Source organism: Pituophis catenifer, unplaced genomic scaffold (assembly GCF_029215685.1).
Source record: "Pituophis catenifer annectens isolate HBS135680 unplaced genomic scaffold, rPitCat1.0.hap2 SCAF_13, whole genome shotgun sequence".
Taxonomy (NCBI): Eukaryota; Metazoa; Chordata; class Lepidosauria; order Squamata; family Colubridae; genus Pituophis; species Pituophis catenifer.
In genome coordinates this window covers 22,938,610-22,962,040 of record NW_027256893.1, presented here as the reverse complement: position 1 = coordinate 22,962,040, position 23,431 = coordinate 22,938,610, and the positions used below count along the sequence as shown (strand labels likewise).

Below are 23,431 nucleotides of genomic sequence, written 5' to 3'. Positions count from 1 at the left end.
AGTAGAACAGGGAGGGCAACCAAACTCCTCTTTAAATCCTATTGTTAAGACTTCTTTTCTCTCTTCTTTTCAAGGGGAGACACTGACCCTTTTGTTTATTGCAGAAAAAAAAACATTCTCCTTCCCCTCCCCCGCCCAGAACACCGCTATGACAATTGCTATCACAGAGTCACTACCTGACTCTGTGGTTTCTTCCCCAAATCCCCAAAACTTTAACCTTAGACTGTCTACTGCCGACCTCACCCCATTCCTAAGAGGTCTGTAAGGGGTGTGCATAAGCGCACCAGCGTGCCTACCGTCCCTGTCCTAATGGGGGCTACCTGTATATTTCCGGCGTTTCAAAACTGGAAGGGAAGGTACTTACTGTAACTTAAAATAAATGTGCAAATATGTGCTCATAGAATTGGAGTCAAAAGGGATTTAGGAGGCCATCTGGCTGAATTCCCTGCTTGCCACAATTATAATATCCCCTAAATTCTGCTTCCCTGCCTCCGGTAATGCTTTTACGTCTCCCATTCCAGTGCTCTATACTTTCTACTTTGGGAAGCCCCCACCCACCCAGAGAATGAAATATTTTGGGGAATATTATATTTCCCCAAAAGGAGAAATGGAGAAAAATCTTAAGAAAGGCAGAAAGCAGCTCCAGTCTTTCTTAACAGCCTCAAGCAGAAGCCTTTAGAGATGGATATTTTGTACCTATTAAGAAAGACGGGGAGGGGGGGCAATCTATTCATAAACAAAACGCCTTCAGCCACAGAAGGCTGGAGTTGATGCGATGAAGAATTTACATCCCCCCACCCAAACTCTAAGGACAGGATAGGACCTTGAGGACATGATAGGATTTACCCACCATCATTAGAATAGCAAAAGACACAAGGCTCACTACATTACACAACCTCCTGGAGCATCTCAATCACAAAACCCCAGAATCCTATAAAGATCCATCCATTCACCAAGCCAAGGAGTCAGCCATCCCAAAAAACATTTGCTGCTGTCACCAAAGTTTCTGGAAACCAAATAAGACTTTTTTCCTTGCTGTCAGTCAGCCTCCATTTTATTTCCAGCACCTTTCTCCCAGCTTGGAACCGGACTGGATTTTTTTTTTCTTCCTACACTACTATTAGGAAGTTCCTCCTAATGTTTACTTGAAGTTTAAAACTCCATTTTGGAGCAATTATCGTCTGTTGTTTTTTTTTCATACCTATTTGCATGATTGCAAGGAACGACGACTTCTCCCCCCAGCCTTTTTCTCAGCCTCTCAGCCTGCTAATCGGAGAAGGGGAGGTTTAATTCTCCTTTGCATTTAAAATCTGATTTTTGATTCACCATTTGCTTCAGATACAACAATTCCTGTACGAGGCTACTGAATTCCTTCCCTTAGATAAGAAAACCCAGGAGAAAAGTCTTGCTGTCCGGAGGTTCAAATTACTCCTGAATGTTTCTGTGCTTGCGGAAGGGATGAATAATCAAAACGATGGATTCAAACCCAGAAAGAAAAATTAGATATAATTTGACTCCGTAGGCTGCCCATTGTTCTATTAGCGTCTCAAAGAATATGATTATTGAAAATTGCCTGCTCATTTTCAATTCAAAACACCTTTGGTGCTCATCCTTTCCTACTGTGATGCAGCTCAACAGATATGGATAACAATTTACCCCGAATATGAAATATCGGTGGCTTCGCGAAGCTCATTAATATTCTTTAAGGAAACATTCATTAGACATTTCTCTGCCTTTTTAACACTTTCCCACACGCAGAACAAGTGAAAAATACATGCATATTTAATTTGCAGAGATGGGGCGGGGGAAACTGCTAATTCTGGTTTCAACACAGTAAACTTCTTTCTGGCTGTTTGGCATTAATAGCTGTCAATTTCATTAATAGACATGTTGTCAGAGACGTTAGAGAGATGCTCCTTAAGTGTATTCCAGATGCTCCGTTTCTGCTTTCAGAATTGTGACCTAGGCCCCGCAGATGAAAGCAAACAAATTAATGACGGACCTTAACACTTCCAATTGTCATGTAAGGAGATGTGAGCAATTTGGAACTATCTATCAAAAGTAGAAAATCGGTGGGTCTCTTCTTTGAATGGCTTCATTTTTCAGAAAATATTTTTTCTCACCACTCGCTATGAGAGCAGATTAACAGATCAACAGAGTTGGAAGGGACCTTGTAGGTCATCTAGTCCAACCCCCCCGCCCAAGCATGAGACCCTACATTAAACACACACACACACACACACACACAAAATGCAAAATCTGGTTGCAACTACAGTTATCCTCGATTTATGACTGCAGCCGAGCCTGGAATTTCCATTGCTAAGCAAGACAGCTGTTAAGCGAGTTTTGCCCCTTTTTATGATCTTTGTGTCGCAGTTGTTAAGTGAATCACATGATTGTGGAGTGAATCCAGCTTCTCTCGTTGACGTTGCTTGTCAGAAGCCAGATGGGAAGGTTACAAACGGCGGTTACGTGATCCCGGGGACAGTGCAACTGTCACAAGTCCATGCCAGTTGCCAAGTGCCTGGATTTTGATCACATGACCATAGGAATGCTGCAACAATAGTAAGTGTGAGAACAGGTCCTAAATCACTTTTTCTCCCCAACTCAGTGGTGGGTTTCAAATTTTTTTACTATCGGTTCTGGGGATGTGGCTTGGTGGGCGTGGTATGGCTTGGTGGCTGTGGCAGGAGAAGGATACTGTAAAATCTCCATTCCATCCCCACTCCAGGGAAAGGTTACTGCAAAATCCCCATTTCCTTCCAATCAGCTGGGACTTGGGAGGCAGAGAATAGATGGGGGTGGGGCCAGTCAGAATTTTTACTACCGGTTCTCCGAACTACTCAAAATTTCCGCTACCGGTTCTCCAGAACTGGTCAGAACCTGCTGAAACCCACCTCTGCCCCCACTGCTATTGTAATTTTGAACAGTCACTAAACTAACAATTGTAATTTCTCTCTCTGGGCACACTGAGAATATATTGTATCTGCTGAACAAAACTCCGCATTGGTGACAGGAAAGGCATCCGGCCATTAAAACACTCTGCTAGCTCCATTCAGTTGCCTAGACTCCACCCCGCAAGGGATTATGGGGTCGTTAAAAGATGATGATGATGACTAAACTAGCAATTGTAAGACAAAGACCAAACAAAACTAAAGCAAACTGAAACACAAATTCCTGTTCTCTTGCTCTGCCTAATTTTTTCCAAGCAAAGCTGCATTGTTGGTGCAACAGATCTGACTTTTAGCAAGAAGAAATGTTCGGCCTTTCCAAGAAACTTAAAGCAACCCCTCACCCTTCAGAAAAAAAAAAACAAAACAAGGAGGAAGAGGGAGAGGAATCCAAAGCTACTTTCAGGCAAAACTCTACCGTGTTTTCTCTCAACAATGTAGGTCAGTTGAAGAGAGGCAGCTGAAAGGAATATCTTGAAAGAAAAGTAAAGAACTGCCAAAAAGCAGAAATAAAAGGCAGAGAAAATCAGAGAGACAGAAGCTCCTCTCCATCTGTACATATCAAAAGAAAAACAGCTGAAAGGGAAACAGAGCTCTATAATGGGACCATGAAGGGTGCAAACCAATCCTGGCTGCCTATTTTAGCTCTGATATTAAATCTCTATTTTGCCACAGCCGTAAATAAACTGGATTTTTTTTTTTCACGTGAGTTGGATTGCCAAGGCTTCCTTCCAAGAAAACATCTCTGTATTTCAGTGCCCCATGTCAATTTTCTGATCTCCTTCTTCCTCAGAAACTCAAGTTTGTAAACTCCAGGCAGTATCCTTCCTCTGCCACGCCCACCAAGCCATATCCACCAAGCCACACCCACAGAACCAGTAGTAAAAAAAATTGGATTTCATCACTGGTGACGTGTGACCATTTTCCACACTTAGGAGCGTTGCAACACTCGCATGACAGAGGTGGGTTTCACATAATTTTACCACTGGTTCGCCGCGCACTGAAAATGTGAGTGTGCACCTTCCGCGCATGTGTTTTGCTCATGCGCACGTGGCTTGCACACATGCGCACAGCTTAGAAAACGTGGCTAAATAGGATGGCATAGCGCTGGGGCAGTGGGCGGGGCGGGCCCACCTGCAAGTTGCCACTACCAGTTCACCCGAACCGATCCGAACCGGCTGAATACTACCACTGCCTCATGGTCATGTGACTTGCAACCGGATGCTTGACAACGGATTCATATTTATGATGGTTGCAGTGTCCTGGGGGTCACTTGATCTGACAAAGCGAAGTCCATGGGGAAGCCGGATTCACTGAACAACCGTGTTACTAACTTAACCCGGGGTGAAATCCTACTGGTTCCGACCGGTTCAGGCGAACCGCTAGCGATTATGGGCATCAGTTCACTGAACCGGTAGTAATTACCCCTCCTTGGCCCCACCCACGCCCAGCTGGTCGCCACTCACCTCTTCCGGCTACTCAATATTCCACAGAATTCAATGTTAAATGCAGCAGAGAGAATGCTAACTTTTCTCCCTCCATTCAGAACGGAGAGGCTGCAGCCTGTCCCTTTAAGGTAGTCCCCAGAAGGGAGGGGGACAGGGGGGAGCAGCTGGAATGGAGCTGTTTTTGTGAAAGGCAGGAAAATGGAGAAGGGGATTTTCCTGCCTGTCATCTATTCCTCAATCTCAGCACAGACTGAGGGAAGGATGGTAGGCAGGAATATTCCCCTCCCCATTTTCCTGCCATTCGCGACAAGGAGTGGCTGGGAGGGGAGGGGCCGGTGAGGAGCCCTTGATGTGAGTGATGTTGAGTTGGCCACGCCCACCCAGTCACATGACCTCTCCCCCAACAAGCCATGCCTACAGAACCGGTAGGGGAAATTTTTTAAGTTCACCCCTGACTTTAACCCCTGCAGCGTTTCCCTTAACAACGGTGGCAAAAGCTCCCTTAACAACTGTCTCGCTTAGCAATGGAGATTATGGGCTGCATGATGGTCATAAGTCAAGGACTACCTGTATCAAATCCGATCTCTTCGCTCCTGCCTTTCCTGGGGCCGAGAAAAGAACGGGAGGAAGTTCTCACCTGTTGCTTGCTAACATTCAAGAAATGTATTTCGTGGCACCTGTAATTACAACTGAAAAGGTCACACCACTGTTTCTTTAGTTAATGAGACTAATTTTCCTTCGCTGGCTATTTTTAGACTCGATCCTTTTTTACTTTCTTAGACTTTAACTGGAAAAGAGTGGCCACACCTGGAGGCAAATTCAATTAACGGCTGACGCTGCATACATTTTGTGTCGTGATTTAATTTTCTTTTGCTTAATTAATTCACTTCCTTAGCACCGGCTATCCTTCCCCACCAAGGCGCAGTCTGTGTTAAGTACAGTCAGCTTGTAATAATGTTCTGAGCGGCTGGGCGTGGATTTTGAAGCGTATTTATTTTTACCTCTTTTGAAAGCTGGAACTGGGCTTGTTGTTTTTTGTTTTTTTTTTTACAATGGAATTGGTCTATTACATTGCAATTTTAAGTCTTTAAAAGGTGTTTTCTTAAAACGGTGACATGGGGGTTTGAGTGCTGTTTTCGGGGAAGGGAGACTCATAGCTTCCATGGCAATGGTGAAATCCAATTTTTTTTACTACCGGTTCTTACCGGTTTTTACTACAAATGTGTCCTTAAATTGTCATTTAATGACTAAACATTCCCACATGGAAAGCATTGCATTGTTTACGTTTGAATGCGATGCAAAGGCTGAGAAACAGTTAAAATACACACATTTTTTTATTATTATTTCTGTCGGTGTCCTTCCCTCGTCCCACCCAACACCAGTTTGATTTCCACAGTTATAAGCAACCTCTACTTTCATACAACAAAAGTGTTATTTTCCTCTCCCATTACCTCCCTTTAGGGAAAACAGAGCCGATATCACAGAATCTATCTTTTAAGGAACAAAATTGATACTAAATTTAGAGGCTCTGATATTGGAAAAGTCATTATGGTCCTGTCAAAATGAGCCCCTCTCAAAGTGAATTTGTTTGCTGGGCTGCTGACAAACATGATGATTTCCATCAAGTTTCATATTGCAGCTCTTGATTCAAATGAAAATTTACTCCAACTTTAAAAAAAAAAATAAACCCCAGAGAAATAAATTTGGACTGTACAAAACAATAATACCTACTGCCATGAAAGATTCATGCATTTTGGGGCCAGTTAAATAATTTATATTAGTTTGGCTAATATTAACCACTGCTTCCACGTATTTTGAAATAATTTTTCTATTCCCCATGTCTACCCCACACATCTTCTCCTACCCATAATTGAGAATTCTATAGAGATTGATGTCATTTCCTAGTTGTTGATAATTAATATTTCAGAAATATATAGTTGTAGGAATGACTATATATAGAGCTGCTTAACTGATGTCTATTTAATAATGTCGACTAACCTTTTAAAAGAGAAGTTATGAGATTCAATCAGGTGAGAAATGGAACTTTTTTCTAAGGTTCTCATTAATTTTATCTCTGCTTTAGCTTTGATTCAGGTTTAAACCAATCAACCTCTTGTCTTTTGTGCATTTCAAAATAAACATTTACCTCTTTCTTGGTGAATTCTGGCGCATGGTCATTTTTATCATCAATGACGATTGTTGCAGTAGTGGTTCCAGTCAACCCAACTTCATGGCCGGCCATGTCCTTTGCTTCTAGGATGAGCTCATATTTTGGGTTCTCCATTGTCTGCAGAGATGAAGAAAGAAGACAATTGTCAGGTATGCCTCCTTTCAGTACTCAAGAAAGAAAAACCCCGACTCCATTTTCATAGAGAAAGGTATTTTTACTGAGTATGAACTGAATGCAACTAAAGAAAAGCAAGGTCTGAGGCAATAGGCGTGAAAATCACATATAGAAAACATCCTTAAAACCCTCCCCCCAACGGTCCAGTCAGGATTATCCAATCCACATCCCTCCAAGGGATCATGTGGGGTGCAGCTTCCGATGGCTCCATCCTTCTGGCATGCCAGGACGGTTGACCTTGACTGGTTATCTGGTTGACTATTATCCCAAAAATATTCCCTAATCCCAAAGTAAAATCAAATTAGAACATCTTAGAAAGGGTGCACCCAAATAAATTTCATTAAAACAAGGTCCTAGAAATCCTTCCATCCATCTATCCATCCATCTATCCATCCATCTCTCTCTCTCTCTATCCATCTAACTCACCATCCATCCATCCATCCATCCATCCATCCATCTATCCCTTTCAAGGCAGTCTTGACTTCTGGCAACTGTGTTGAACTCTACCCATCTTTAAAGTTGGCAAGGTTGAGTAACCATGGTCTACAGGGATTTTTCCAAATGGAGAAGAGGATGAATCCACAGGCCAGCTCTCTGGCAATACAACCACAAAAACTGATTTCACAATTGCAGAAATTAAAGGTAATGCAGTACAAATTCTGAAACAACAAAAGTTTTAGCACAGGAAAATGTTGCAAATAGGTTACATATTTCTCCTATCCTCTTTTTCTTTTTCTTTTTGGTTTGATTTTGTTGAGACCATCGCTAATGCCAGCCCTGCAGCCAGCTAAATGACAACAAGCAAATTTATGGGATAATTAAAGGTTTCTCTGTTGTAATTATACGAGTTCCTTTGACAGTGCTGGGTTTGGACAGAGCTGGAGCTGATAAATGAGCCATCAGATGAATCATGATTTAATGTCTGATCATTAAGGTTATTATCCCTCCTCTTAGCATTAGATCAGCTTTGTTTATAGTGGATGGGTTCTCTAGGATATGGGGAAATAAGACAGCCTAATCTTTGCTCTTGACGATGCCATCAAAAGCAAAATGAATTAATTCCGAAAGTTGTCAATTTCTTGCTCAGAAAGTAGCGGCCTCATTCTGAATTGATTTCTTCTCCCTTATGTGATATTGCAACATCACCACATCTGATACCTTCTAGTCCAGAGATTTAGGGCTTGGATCTTCTTTGCCTCCTCTTTCAGGACCGTTTTATTTTTCTCAAACTTGGTGCTGCAAAATTCACAGGGAGCTACTGAGAGAGGCCATATTAGGCTGGAAGCTTCCACGCTGCCAACATCGCCCTTCAGAGTCAGCCAATATGACATCTCTAATAAAAGGTAAAAGGACGCGGTGGCTCAGTGACTAAGACACTAAGCTTGTCGATTGAAAGGTTGGCGGTTTGAATCCCTAGTGCCGCGTAATGGGGTGAGCTCCCGTTACTTGTCCCAGCTTCTGCCAACCTAGCAGTTCGAAAGCACGTAAAAAAAATGCAAGTAGAAAAATAGGGACCACTTTGGTGGGAAGATAACAGCGTTCCGTGTGCCTTTGGCATTGAGTCATGCTGGCCACATGAACACGGAGACATCTTTGGACAGCGCTGGCTCTTCGGCTTTGAAACGGAGATGAGCACCTCCCCCTAGAGTCGGGAACGATTTGCACATATGTGCGAGGGGAACCTTTACCTTTACCTTAATAAAATGTAACTTTGAGGAAACTCAAGCCTCGGAGTTTTCTTTCGTTGGGGGTGTTACTTGGAACCCTGACAGTATGTAGATCTGAACTCCCAACATTTTTAAGCAACTCAAGCTAAGCTAGAGAACTCTGGAAATCACCTGAAGATGATCCGTTTGTAAACTGCTGAGAGTCATTTAACAGGATGCCCCGAGGCATGTAGGATATTAAAAGCTTCATAGATATGCCACCAAAATGCTTCTTCCTCCCCCCCCCCCTGCCCAATCATAATGTTTAGAGGAGTGTGGAATATGAAAAAACGACAGCTTCAATCTTCACGGAAAAGAAAACACCTTGAAGTTATAACGCCCTGTAACATTCCTCTTGAAGGGTAGAAAAAGCCAACCCCAAAATGTAAGAGGGGATTGCAAAATGTTTTACAGCTTACAGCACTAATTTTCAAAATCACCTCTGTGATTTTATCCACTGAAAATGGAACTGCCAGGAAATTTTCAGTAATAGCATTTTCTGGGCATTTTGACCACCAGTGCTAATTTGCAAAACAAATCAGCCATGGAGTAGTAATACATTTCTACCTCGACCTTTATAATATTACTTTCTGGCGTGGCCAAAAAAGAAAAGTTTTCTCCCTTGAATCTGAATCTTCAACCCTAAACATTTTTTTTTTGCATGCCTGCACATATTTTTAACTTCAGGTAGTCCTCGACTTACAACAGTTGATTTAGTCACCCTTCAAGGTTACAACTGCACTGAAAAATGTGACTTATGACCATTTTTTCACAGTTACGACCGTTGCAGCATGCCCATGGTCATGTGATCCACATTTAGATGCTTGGCAACTGGTTCATACTTATGACTGTTGCTGTGCCCTGGGGTCATGTGATCCCCTTTTGAGACCTTTGGACAGGCAAAGTCAATGGGGAAGTCAGCTTTGACTTAACAACTGGATAACTAACTTATCAGCTGCAGTGACTCACTTATGGGAGAAAACTGTCTTAACAAATGTCTCACTTAACAACATAAATTTTGGGCTCAATTGTGGTCATAAGTCAAGGACTACCTGTACTGTTCTGATTCCTTGAAGAAGCAGACAACTTGGCCCCAAAATGTTATCCTACCACCTGCTACATTTTTACTAAGCGGTGTAGGATCGAAGAAACTGCAGCCTGTTCAACTGCGAGGAATAACGGGAGTTGTAGTACGTCAGGAGCGCCTTATTTCCAGTGGGATCTCCCTCTGATGAGATTCCACTCAATGCTTCTTGTCCTATCCCTAGGTAGTATGGAGATTAAATTGAGGCTTAAATTAAATTGAGATTAAATTAAATTTTAGAATGGAATGGAATGGAATGGAATGGAATGGAATGGAATAGAATAGAATAGAATAGAATAGAATAGAATAGAATAGAATAGAATAGAATAGAATAGAAGTAACAGAGTTGGAAGGGGCCTTGGAGGTCTTCTAGTCCAACCCCCTGCTTAGGCAGGAAACCCTACACCATTTCAGACAAAGGGTTGTCCAATCTCTTCTTAAAAACTTCCAGTGTTGGAGCATTTACAACTTCTGGAGGCAAGCAGTTCCACTGGTTAATTGTTCTCGCTGTCAGGAAATTTCTCCTTAGTTCTAGGTTGCTTCTCTCCTTGACTGGTTTCCACCCGTTGCTTCTTGTCCTGCCCTCAGGTTATTATTGGAATAAACTATAGTTAATACTTAGTTCCATTAGCCATTCATCATCTAATGAGATATTCATGCTGAGGTATCAGAAGGCAGAACAAGAAGCAGTGGACAGAAACTAATCAAGGAGAGAACCAACCTAGATCTGATGAGAAATTTCCTGACAGTGATATCAATTAACTAGTGGAACAACTTGCCTCCAGAAGTTGTGGGTGCTCCATTCCTGGAGGATTTTAAGAAGAGATTGGACAGCCATTTGTCTGAAATGCTATAGGGTTTCCTGCTTGAGCAGAGGTTTAGACTAGAAGACTTCCAAGGTCTCTCCCAAAACAGTTATTCTGTTAAATGGACTTCTGATCTCCTAATATGTTGTATCAATCTCCTTCCTTGTGGTCCCCCCCCATCCTCACTGTATTTCATCACCACAATGCACAAAATCTGTAGCTTGTTTGTGTGCATTGCTCATGACAATTTCCACAAGACAGATGCCATACAATTAACAGGGAAATGGAAATAGGAAGAGGGGTTGCCATATATATATATATATATATATATATATATATATATATATATATATATATATATATATATGTTTTCTCAGGTTTTCGCGGGTGTTTGTATGTAGGTCTTTGGTTATTCGGGTCTTGTCCCACGTAAAATTGAAGGTTTCTTGGCGACGTTTCGACGAAGTCTCATTCGTCATCTTCAGGCTGGTGTTCTCGGCTTCGTGCTTCCAGGAGCAATGTGAGATCGCAGCTGTCTCTTCCTTTTAACTGCTAGTGGGGGTGTGAGCTGATTGGGTGGGGACTTGGCTGTGCTCTGATTGGATGGGGGGTTGGTTGTGCTCTGATTGGCTGGGGGTGTGTTCTGTTTGGGTGGGGGCTTGGTTGTGCTCAGCTTAGTCTGAGTTGCAGGGGGATTTGAGCTGGTGAGCTGCGTTGTTGTTGTTTGGCTTCGTGTTTGTGGCCGTGCAAGCTCTTCATGGTGGGTGTCAGTCTGCTTCATGTATGGATTGGAGGGGTTTAAAGTGGCTAATGATGCAGCTGCGGTCTGGCTTCTGGTCCTTGGTCGTGGCTCATTATCAGTGTGGGTTTGAGTCTGCTTTCTGCGTGGATGTGTGGTGGTGACATCCTGTGTGGCTCTCGTGAATGACACCAGACCCACACTCACGAGAGCCACACAGGATGTCACCACCACACATCCACGCAGAAAGCAGACTCAAACCCACACTGATAATGAGCCACGACCAAGGACCAGAAGCCAGACCGCAGCTGCATCATTAGCCACTTTAAACCCCTCCAATCCATACATGAAGCAGACTGACACCCACCATGAAGAGCTCGCACGGCCACAAACACGAAGCCAAACAACAACAACGCAGCTCACCAGCTCAAATCCCCCTGCAACTCAGACTAAGCTGAGCACAACCAAGCCCCCACCCAAACAGAACACACCCCCAGCCAATCAGAGCACAACCAACCCCCCATCCAATCAGAGCACAGCCAAGTCCCCACCCAATCAGCTCACACCCCCACTAGCAGTTAAAAGGAAGAGACAGCTGCGATCTCACATTGCTCCTGGAAGCACGAAGCCGAGAACACCAGCCTGAAGATGACGAATGAGACTTCATCGAAACGTCGCCAAGAAACCTTCAATTTTACGTGGGACAAGACCCGAATAACCAAAGACCTACATATATATATATATATATATATATATATATATATATATATATATATATATATATATATATATATATATATTTGGTGAACGGTCTTTGTCACCAAACTGTTCCCGCCTTTTTGGGAGGACTTGATTTGCATTACAACATTTGACAAATCTTCAATCACTCTGATTTAATTCAGGAGTCCTCTGAATCCAAGGCACAATCGACATATTTATCAGCTTGAATCCTGTCTTCCAGAATAGGAATGTAATTAAAAGAGATAACTAACTCAATAATGAAGGGGAAAAAAATTCAGCATTGTGCTCCCACAAAGTCTTTGAAGAGACTCTCTTTATATTTACAATTCTGAACCATATACGCTGAGCAAATCAAGCCATCTAAGGTTGCAATCAGAGTTCCTTTTACTTCTTCAGGTTTCATCCCCCATAATTTTTTCTTCTTTTTTTTAAAGCTTATCTCCGTTTACCATGCAACTGACAGTAATAATTCCAGGTAACTTTCTAAAATCAAGCATTCTTTTGAGCGTGTAATGAATCAGTAAATGATAGCATCTTTGCCCATAGACAAAATATAATTCTAGTGGATGCATTTATGAATTTGCTGGGTCATTCTCTGGGAGCATAAACTGATCTAATTCCGTATCAGATGTAAGATCGCATAAAATGGATTTTCAATTACACCGAGGATGCATGTAGATGCACATGCAAACTTAGAAAATCACAGGCTTAGTGGAAGTAAGCCATCACTTTTGTACAAATGCTCCTTGATTGATGGGAGCGTTCGTGGAATTTTGCATGCTTTAATCATTGGCGTGGCAATGAATCGTGCAGGGCTAGGAACAGCGAAGATCCTGTTCATAACCCTCAAAGTCCAACAGAGAACCTGAGATCCGGGAAGGCCGCATCAACTAACGAAGAAGTTTTTCCTGTTACCAAATTTCAGTGTTGAGGACATGTGCCCCACCATTGGTTCCCGATCCAGAACTGAAAAGAAGTAAGTCTGATTCAAAATGTAACTTAACCATTTTTAGCACTTTCCATCTGACTTTGGCAAGAAAGAGTGAGTGCCATTAAGGGAATGTCTGATTTCAGGTTAAGTTTGGGAGTGGCTTTTTACAAATAGATCTAATCTGGCAACCGTACAACACCACATTGCTTCTTTTACAAAACGAGTAAGAGTCATGCAACTGATTGAAAACAGAAAGTTTGCAGCTTAGCTGGATTCAATTAATCAATCAGAATAGAGCTGGAAGAGACTTTGGAGGTCTTCTGGTCCAACCTGCTCAAGCAGGAGACCCTAGACCAGGGGTGAAATGCTACCGGTTCAGACCGGTTCAGCCGAACCGATAGCGATGGCGGTGGGTGGTTCAGAGAACCGGTAGCGATGACAGCGCGAGGCTCTGCCCACCTGCCCAGTTGTCATTACTTCCTGGTTTTAACCAGGAAGTAACCTGTTTTTTAACCTCTGGGCATGCGCAGAAGGGTTTGCGAATGCGTAGTGGGTCTGCCTGCGCATGGAGTGAGGATGCGTGCACGGTGCGTGCACTTCCGAACCGGTAGGGAAGGTAAGTAGATTTCACCCCTGCCCTAGACCATTTCAGACAAATGATATAGATTCCTTTGGAATACTTTTTCTAACATTTCTAACACTTTAGCCATTTTTCTCTCTTTAATGTGATTTAAATACAATGGACATTGATTATTAATCATTAGAATATAGGATTTGTCCTAAACTGTGCAATAAGAAATATGGGAAATACATTTCGACCATCATTCTTTCTGAATTCCCACAAAAGATTTGTACTTTATTTACAAATCCCATATTTTTTGAATAGTACATAATAACGAGAAAGTTGTTTAACACAGCTTTCTTTTCTGCAGATGCTCAGAAAACACAATTTTCTTTTCTGCAGATGCTCAGAAAACACAATTTTCTTTTCTGAAGATGCTCAGAGGCCCTCCATTTAGGTCATTTTGAGCCAAGCAAGCCAGTGGTGTGAACATAATTGCTGAGTTCACATTCTAAACTTGAGCTCAAAAGAAAAAGAGACTGGAAGGCACGGGATAAAATAATCAGTTCACTAAATACAGGCAGCAAAACCTCTTGAAAATTAGTGCTTTCAGAGAACGTTTAATCAGTCCGTTCAGTCCTGCTTATCAATATGAGAACATAATTACTGAAATGACGGCATGTAACATTTTTAGCATATGCTTATTAACTTATTAAAATCAGACAATCATTTGCAGACTAAAGATGAAGAATTCGAAGAGACGGCATTCTCCTTTTCTTTAGTATGGAACAGGACAACAAAAAACACAGAAGGCCACCCCAAAATAAATACAGGTACACCTAACTGGGAGGCATCTCCAGTTGGGACGGTGCTTCGATTATTGGACCATGTGATGGACATAAGGGTGCAAAGGGAAGGGACTTGGACTTTCTTTTGGGTGGGGAAAACCTGGAAGCTTTCAGATTTGGGTTTTCCCAGATGTGCCAATATGACATCTCTAATAAAATGGAACTTTGAGGAACTTCTAGCTGCGGAGTCTTTTTTTGTAGGGGTGTTACTTGGAACCAGTGGTAGAATTCAAATTTTTTGTATCGTTCCAATTTTAGTATATGTGCTGCCAAAGCGAGCACTGTAATTCAATTTTTTTTACTACCGGTTCTGTGGGTGTGGCTTGGTGGGCATGACAGGGGAAGGATACTGCAAAATCTCCATTCCCACCTCACTCCAGGGGAAGGATACTGCAAAATCCCCATTCCCTCCCCACTCTGGGGCCAACCAGAGGTGGTATTTGCCGGTTTTCTGAACTACTCAAAATTTCCGCTACCGGTTCTCCAGAACCTGTCAGAACCTGCTGAATTTCACCCCTGCTTGCAACCCTCTCTCTCTCTCTCTCTCTCTCTCTCTCCCTCTCTCTCTCTCTCTCTCTCTCTCTCCCTCTCTCTCTCTCTCTCTCTCTCTCTCTCTCTCTCTCTCTCTCTCTCTCTCTCACACACACACACACACACACACACACACACACATGTCATACATATTGATCACCCCTTTGTTACTGATCCAAGCAATGGCTTGCAAGTTGGATGGCTTGCCAAAGACGAATCCCAAGGACCAAGTTTGCATGTCATACCAGTTATGTTTTCTGGTTTTTGTGTATGTCTTCGGATTTGGCTTATTATTATGTATGGACCCAGATATTGTAATCCTTTAATGAAACCAGGTTAAAACAAAGAAGACTTTCCCTGAGCTCTAAACCCAACCAATGTATCATCCGGTGACTTTTCAGAGGCATTATCAAAGGAAGTCAATGCACATGGTCAGATGGGAATCGACGTCACGTCACACATCCTGTGAAAAGTGAATTAGAAGTTCCCTGCCATGTAAAAGTTGGTATATTTTTGAAAACATCCCCTTTTATTAACTTCTTCAATTACCAAAAGACCACCTTGACATGTAGAAGTCATAGTTTCACCATCCTGAGTTATAGACTCTTTCCTATTATACCACAGAAATGGCTTTTTGCCACCACCATCTGCTCCAAAATTCAACAGCAATTAGAAGCTCAAAATATATTGCTGTATACCTTGAGAGATATCTTTGGCTTATTAATCTCATTCATTATTATTTTTTTTGTTATCTTGCACTTTCATCTTCGGATCCCAAAGCCTGTTGAGAAGATTAATTAATTGAACTGGGCAACATCGTGCAGCACAGATAAATATGATTTATGCCCATTTAACAGATTAATTGATGAGTTAATTGGCATGCAGATAAGATATACCATCTGCCTGGGGTTGCATGGGAAACACCAAAATCTACCACTATCACAAAACATCTGTGATCCAGAATGTCCAGCATTTGTTCTCCATTAATGTCCACTAATTGTTTGCCAAAGTTCCTATTTTTGTACATTTTTCTGGGCTGGTTTGCTTCTGGATCTGTTGCCTTTGAATGTAGCTTAGCCAACTAGCTGAGGATTGTGCATATTTGAAAATATCTTTTGCTAGGGGAATGTCGCACATTTCTTATTATGGGTAAGCAAGAAAGAATGAATGCTGATTTGCTCATAAAAATGGGGAACTTGGCTACCTTAATAGGAATGGAGAAATGGGTCTATTAGTAGTTCTTACTATTGTTGCATATATTTATTCACTCTGAAGTCTGTTTCCATCCCATTTATGCATCAATTTTCGGTTACAAAAACATATGAAAAACTGCAGTCTTCTCAATATAATTCTCGTTATAAATTACACGCCTTGGTGCACATTTCTCTCTAAAATATACATTTATTCTAAAATATTGGCTGGAGCCCCGTGCCCGACACACAATGTGAGTGTCGAATTGACTCAGTTGCAGCCGTAAACTGGGTTGCAAAAAACTAACCATGCCTTTAGCTTTTCCAGTGTCGAGATGGTTTTAAAATGCGGTGGCTATGCCTTTGACTGGCTTGGCTAAGCATGTTCTGTGCATTTTAACTCTAAAATATGCATTTTTAAAGAATTAAAACCAAAGGGTATTGGGTACTGCACTCCAAGTCATAGTTTTTGGAAGTGAGATCAAAACAGTTCATTTTAGAAAGAGGCTGGATAGAACTCATTGTTATCTATATCATACATAGAGAGGCAGTTTGGTCTAGTGGTTAAGGCACCAGGCTAGAAACTAGGAGACCATGAGTTCTAATCCCACCATAGCCATGAAAGTTGGCTTTGGGCCAATCATCAGGAGACGGGGTGTTCTAGTTTTGCCTTAGGCATGAAAGCCAGCTGAGTAACTTTGGGCCAATCATCGGGAGACTATGAGTTCTAGTCTCACCTTAGGCAGGAAAGATAGTTGGGGGACTTTGGGCCAATCACCAGGAGACGGTGAGTTCTAGTCCTACTTTACTATGAAACCAGCTGGGTGACTTTGGGCCAGTACTTCTCTCCTAGCCAGGTTTGCTGTTGTGGGGAAAATTGTAGGAAAAAAGAATATTCAATACGTCCTCTTTATGTTATATTATGCTTTATGTTATAAAAAACATAATAAAGGCGAGATATAAATAAATAATAAAAATAAATAATATATAATTGTAATCCAAAGTAAATCTTGATATTTACATGGCGGATCTATAAAGAAAACCTTCAGCCCATGTCAGAATTGACTTCCAGGGAAGGAAATGTTGAATTAAAGATGGCTCCACCAAGGGGACAAATGTAGAAGAATGAAGAACTGGTGAGTGGACCGTTGCTTAGAACACTGATTTTGGAAAGCTATTGTACAAATAGACTAAGGATCCAGATGGATTCGAAATAACAGTTTGGAATTATTTTTAGGAATCCTTCCTGTGGGGAAATGTTTTTGTTTCAAACTTTTTTTTAAAAAAAATATATGATAGGGTGTGACTTTGAAGGCTGGACACTAGAGGGAACCAGATCGAAATTCTTTTTTTGTTCTTGTTCTTTCGTATTTTTTTTCCCTATTTTTCTTGTCTGCCCCTTCTATTTTTCTTTAGGGTTAGGGTTTTTTTTTTAGTTTGTATTAGTTTTTATCCATGTCATTATAACATTTCATTAAAAAAAAAAACTTATGTCGGTATCAAACCTGTGTAGTGGAAGAGGCCATCATGTGTTCCCAAGGAAACAAAACCCGAACTCCAGCATTTCCTGGCCTTGTAAGTATATTCCAATTCTTCATATGGAAAGCTTAATGGCCTTGGATTATCTGCCTCATTGGTTAAGGCACTAACAAATAATACAGTGGGAAGTACCGGTTATAAAGCATTGCATTATTTAAATTCCAAAGGCAGCGAAGCTTTTTTAAGATGAACAACATGAAGAAATCTCTTCTGCGAAATGCCAAGGGCAGCCGATCTGTTTCGGAGAAGCAGATGGTGGATTTCCTAGATGTGACTTCGGTCTCTGACTCGGCTTATCATTTCATAGCCACCGCACCATCAATCCAGAAAATGAAAACCAATAAGCTCCAGATGAATCCTTTTCCCTCTCTGAGAAAAGAGCAGCTGGTTTGGGCAAAGAATATGTCAGAAATAGTGCATTTTCCCTTGGCCTAGAACAGTGTTTCTCAACCTTGGAAACTTGACAGTGTGTGAAGTTGCCCAGAATTCCCAAGGCTGGTTATGTCAATTCCAGAAATAAGAAACCTACCATGTCATTAAATGGTCACCAAAATTAGTTCCCCGTTGAAAGAAAAGCTTCTTCTCCAATCAACTTTGAATATCCCGAATCTCTATTTATTTATTTATTCAGCAGGAATGGCAAGGAAGGCACTTAGAGAATACCATATCTTAAGAACCTGGCTTGTTCTTCATGGCGGGTTCATTAATACTCATCAAAAACTCTTGGGGATTTATTGTGTTTAAGAGAATGACAAGCACCCCTTTGTCATTCTTTGGAGATATAAAAGCATCAGAAAAAGTGCCATTCAAGATCTAGGGAAAAACAATAAGAGCTGGCCTTATACCTTTCTCCTTGAAGTTAAGTCAACCCTCCTTTCCAAGAAATGTATGTGTATGTAGTTCTTTAAAATAAATTATTTTTTTTAAAAGGCCAAACTCACAGCCTCATTTTTCATTCTGACAGCTTCTGAAATACAGATAGATTTTTGTCTCAGATGTTGGCTATATTTATTTAATTCCAGCCAGCACACGCAACCCTCTTGTTCTGGTTCTGTTTGATCTCGTGCCTGAGCGATCAAATAAACTGAAGACTTTTCCAAATTATCTCCGATGAGAAAGAATTGGCCAAATAAAAGCCAGAGAGATAAGCCCTTCTGTTTGGGGGTTCTGACCAAAATATTAATCAGCTGCTTGACGGACAATATGGCAATTGGCAGAATTGACATTTGCAGTTGCAGAAATATCCAGAAACCAGAGACCAGCCAATGAGTTTCAGAAAATTTCTCTCGCAGCCTGTAAATTTGCATTCAAAAATTAGTTTCTTTAGGAAGGTATTAAAATTTCGTTCTCTGCCATCAAGAATCTGTATTAAAATAGATTCCTTCCATCATAGCAAGGTAAGAAATAAAAAGGTAAGATAATTTAAACAAATGAATGAGCAAGAAAGCTAACAAGGAAGCAAATATGGGAATGAATGAATGAATGAATGAATGAATGAATGAATGAATGAATGAAATCTCTGCCCAATCTGTTGTACCAGAAGGAAGACAAATCTTATTTATTATTATCATTATTTATTTATTTATTAAATTTACTTGTTGCCCATCTGACTAGCAAATGACTTTGGTCAATGTACAATGCCCAAATAACAGAACAAAACAATTTAAAAATTAGAAACATTAAAACATTGGGCATTGAAAGTTAAATCATTACAATGAATAAGAAAATGGATTTGGACCATAAGAAAGGCTGAGTGCCAAAGAATTGAGACCTTGGAACTCTGGTGCTGGAGAAGACTCCTGCGAGTCCCTTGGACTGCAAGGCAATCAAACCAGTCAGCCCTAGAGGAGATCAACCCTGACTGCTCTTTAGAAGGCCAGATCCTGAAGATGAAACTCAAATACTTTGGCCACTAATGAGAAGGAAGGACTCCCTGGAGAAGAGCCTAATGCTGGGAAAGACTGAGGGCAAAAGAAGAATGGGACAGCAGAGAACGAGGTGGCTGGATGGAATCACTGAAGCAGTCGGCGTGAGCTTAAATGGACTCTGAGGGATGGTAGAGGACAGGAAGGCCTGGAGGAACGTTGTCCATGGGATCGCGATGAGTCGGACATGACTTCGCAACTAACAACAACAACAAATGATCCTTTTAGATTCAGATTAGCTCCCAAATCCTACCACTTGCAATTGCTCGAGAGCAATTATAGCAGTTTAATTTTTTCTCCCTTTGGTGGACCTTCATCCATAACGATCTCATGTGTTTCTCCAGGTGCTGATCCATTTACACCAGGAATGCAAAACCTAGAAATTGCTCTGAGTCCGGAATGAGAAGAAGCTTGGGCTAGAAGAAAGAGGGCTGCTCTTCACCTCCCTAAAGCCCTGGTGCATCTCGCCGTCCTCAGCATGATTTATTTATAAGCCCACCAAGATCATAGAGGCCGTAAGTGCGTATTCCATAATGGCATCGGACACTAGTCTATTTGTCTGTGTGGCTGCTGCAGACAAAGAGAACCTGAGAGGAATGCAAATACCTGTTGGTTCCAAAATAATGGGACTCTGCTCTGAAAGGGGGAAGGTTTTTCATCAAGCTGATTGTCACCGAAAGATACATTATTCTCCAGAGACTTAAGAGGACCACGGCAAAAATAAAAGAATAGAATTTATTGCTCTGAAGCAGGGGAATTTCAGGAGTCTAAAGAGGCAAACAGGAGGGTTGGATTATTCCACGCTGAAATCAAAGGAAAGGTTTTCAAAAAGAAGCATTACAAGAAAGAGACTGAAAAGAGATGAGTTTTTCCTTCCCTTCCTCCCAGTGCCCAGAATTTTAAGTCATATTTTGCAGCTTTCTAATTCATGGTATTTCAATTTTGCAAAAAAAAAAAAAAAAAACCTGCTACAAAAAAATTTAATGGAGAGCAGAGAGAGTCCAGAAGTGTGTGCAGGGGTGGGCTTCAAAAATTTTATCAAGGGGTTTTCTGCCCGGTTTCTGGGTGGGTGTGGCCATGGTGGGCGTGGCCTAGTCAGCCTCCTGCACCACGGCGGGGGGGGGGGGCATTTTTGCCCTCCCTGGGCTCCGGAGGCTTTCCTTGAGCCTCCAGGAGGACGAAAACAGCCTCCCCAGGCTTCAGAGGCCCTCTGGAGGCTGGAAATGGGCCCGTTTCTGGCCTTCCTGAACTTCTGATAGACCTGTTTTTCACCCTCCCTGAGCCTCTGTGCATTTATAGTAAAAATATGCACCAAGGATTATTTAGCATTCTCTCTCTCCCCCTCTCTCCCTCTCCCTCTCGCCCTCCCTCTCTCTCTCTCCCTCTCCCTTTGTCTCTCTCTCCCCCCCTCCTCCCCCTCTCCCCTCCCTCTCCCTCTCCCCCTCTCCCTCTCTCTTCCTCTCTCTCTCCCTCTTTCCCTCTCCCTCTGTCTCTCTCTCCCTCTCTCTCTCCCTCTCCCCCCCCTCTCCTCCTCTCTCGCCCTCCCCCCTTCCCCTCCCACTCTCTCCTCCTCTCTTTCCCTCTCTCCCTCTCCCTCTCTCTCTCCCTCTCTCTCTCTCTCTCTTATATGCTTTTTACTTCTTTTCATTCCATTTGGAAGACATGCTGCTGCGTGCTACTGTCACAAATCCCTGTTATAGTCCTCTGAATATGTATGGGCACAGTGGGTGATTTGCCTTTGGATGTAGCTATCTCTAGCTACATCTCTATAGGTGGGAAGCTTTTCTTTTTAAAAAAGGAAAGGAATTGGAGCGTTTCACCGCTATAACTAGCATTAGTCTTTTCCCCCTGCCATCAACATAAGCAAGATGCCGAGTCAAACGTCTTGTTGAGCACAAAAAAGGAAAGAGGCTTTTATACGAGGATTTAGTCTAAGGATATTGGTGCATTGGAAGTTCTGCAATAAATACCCTGGGCCTGCAAGAAGGAACTAGAGAAAGCACAGGCAGTCCTTGACTTATAACAGTTCATCTAGTGACAGTTCAAAGTTACAACGGCACTGATTTATGACCATTTTTCACACTTACAACCATTGTTGCATTCCCTTGAAATTCTCCAGAAAATCTCCAGCTTAGACATTCACAGCAACTTGGGGATCTCAGACTAGACTAGACTAGACAAGATTAACAGAGTTGAAAGAGACTGTGGAGGTCTTCTAGTCCAACCCCCTGCTTAGGCAGGAAACTCTACACCACTTCAGACAAATGGTTATCCAACCTCTTCTTTAAAAACTTCCAGTGTTGGAGCATTCACAAGTTCTGGAGGCAAGTTGTTCCACGGATTAATTGTTCTGACTGTCAGGGAATTTCTCCTTAGTTCTAAGTTGCTTCTCTCCTTGATCAGTTTCCACCCATTGATTCTTGTCCTGCCTTCAGGTGCTTTGGAGAATAGCTTGACTCCCTCTTCTTTGTGGCAGCCCCTGAGATACTAGAACACTGCTATCATGTCTCCCCTAGTCCTTCTTTTAATCAAACTAGACATACCCAGTTCCTGAAACCATTCTTCATATGTTTTAGCCTTCTAATCATTTTAGTCTCCTAATCATCTTTGTTGCTCTTCTCTGCACTCTTTCTAGAGTCTCAACATCTTTTTACTTACATCTCAAAACCTTGAAATTTTGGCATTTGCATTAATTTGTGTGTGTGTGTGTGTGTGTATGAGTGTGTGTGTGTGTGTGTGTGTGTGTGTGTGTGTGTGTGAAACATTATTTGGAGGATGCCTACAGAGCAAGCATTCTGGAACAGCCTTCTAAGATGGGTCTCAAACTGGAGACAGATATCTTGTTTGCAGACTCTCTCAAACCAGCACAAGGTTTCAAATAGATGCTTCCAGACAATAGAAGGAGATCTGAGTAGTTCAGCTAACCTGGTGGCCATCCAAAGGATTCTTTTTTGTATGAGGCTCACGGTAGAGTGATCCCCAAGGCAAGCTTTACAGAAAGAAAGGCACTAGGCAGAGACGCACACCGAGAGAAACATCATGTTCAAATAATGGGAACATCCAGCCAAGCCAAGCACTAAACATCCAGGAAAGTGAGGGGAGCACAATAATGACTGTCTCTTGTGTGGTAAATGAGTTTGTTTGGTGCCAGAGCGAGATTGTATTGACAACATTACATGAATCAGGTGAGCATTCTCTCTACCCTTCTATGCCATTTATCTGCAGGTGGAGATGGAATTTCTCGCTCATTCCAGGCTTTTGCCATTTCGGTCTACAGCAAAAACCTTCTCGTGGACCAGCTCATTATGAGGAACATTGATGGATGACCTTCTCTTCCCCCGACCAGGGAGAATATTTGCCAGGTAGTCTAACAGCCACTGGACTCTGTTAAAAATACTCATACAAGAAAGCAAGGTTGGGAGGCACCACATCTCACGTTTGGTGTCAAGGCAGGGGTGAAATCCAGCAGGTTCCGACAGGTTCTGTAGAACCAGTAGTGGAAATTTTGAGTAGTTCGGAGAACCAGCAAATACCACCTTTGGCTGGCTCCAGAGTGGGGTGGGAATGGAGATTTTGCAATATCCGTCCCGCAGGAGTGGGGAGGGAATGGGGATTTTGCAGAATCCTTCCCCTGGAGTGCGGTAGGAATGGAGATTTTGCAGCATCCTTCCCCTGCCATGCCCACCAAGCCACACCCACCAAGCCACACCATGCCCACCATGCCACGCCCACAGAACTGCCACCTTTGGTGGGAAAGTAACAGCGGAGAAGGAGGAGGAGGAGGAGGATAAAAGCCGGTAATAGAATGTGAGATAGAAAAGGAGGTGAGAGGAAGATGTAGCATCTACCCTTCCACCAAGTTTTTTCCTACCTACGTTATAAATCCTTCCCATCACCACGTCATCTAATACTCAAGGGCTTGTTAGAGTTCAACGGCAGTGCAAGCCCATCTGATTTTAGAGGATACATGACAACTGCTTGCATTCTTGGCTTAAAGACCTCAAAAGAATACTTTTCAGTTCACAATATCTCATCATGCCACAGATCAAAGGGCTGATGTATTGTAAATGGATTTTGCTCTGATTT

At 42.2% G+C, this 23,431-nt stretch overlaps 1 protein-coding gene across 1 annotated transcript in view; it reads right to left on the bottom strand.

Annotated features, from left to right (window-relative positions):
* CDH13 (cadherin 13) overlaps nt 1-23,431 on the bottom strand; it is a 443,006-nt gene that overhangs the window by 70,978 nt on the left and 348,597 nt on the right. The window contains exon 8 of the mRNA XM_070952954.1: nt 6,546-6,686. Coding sequence (XP_070809055.1) covers nt 6,546-6,686 — 141 coding nt within the window. The remainder of the gene's footprint in view (nt 1-6,545; nt 6,687-23,431) is intronic.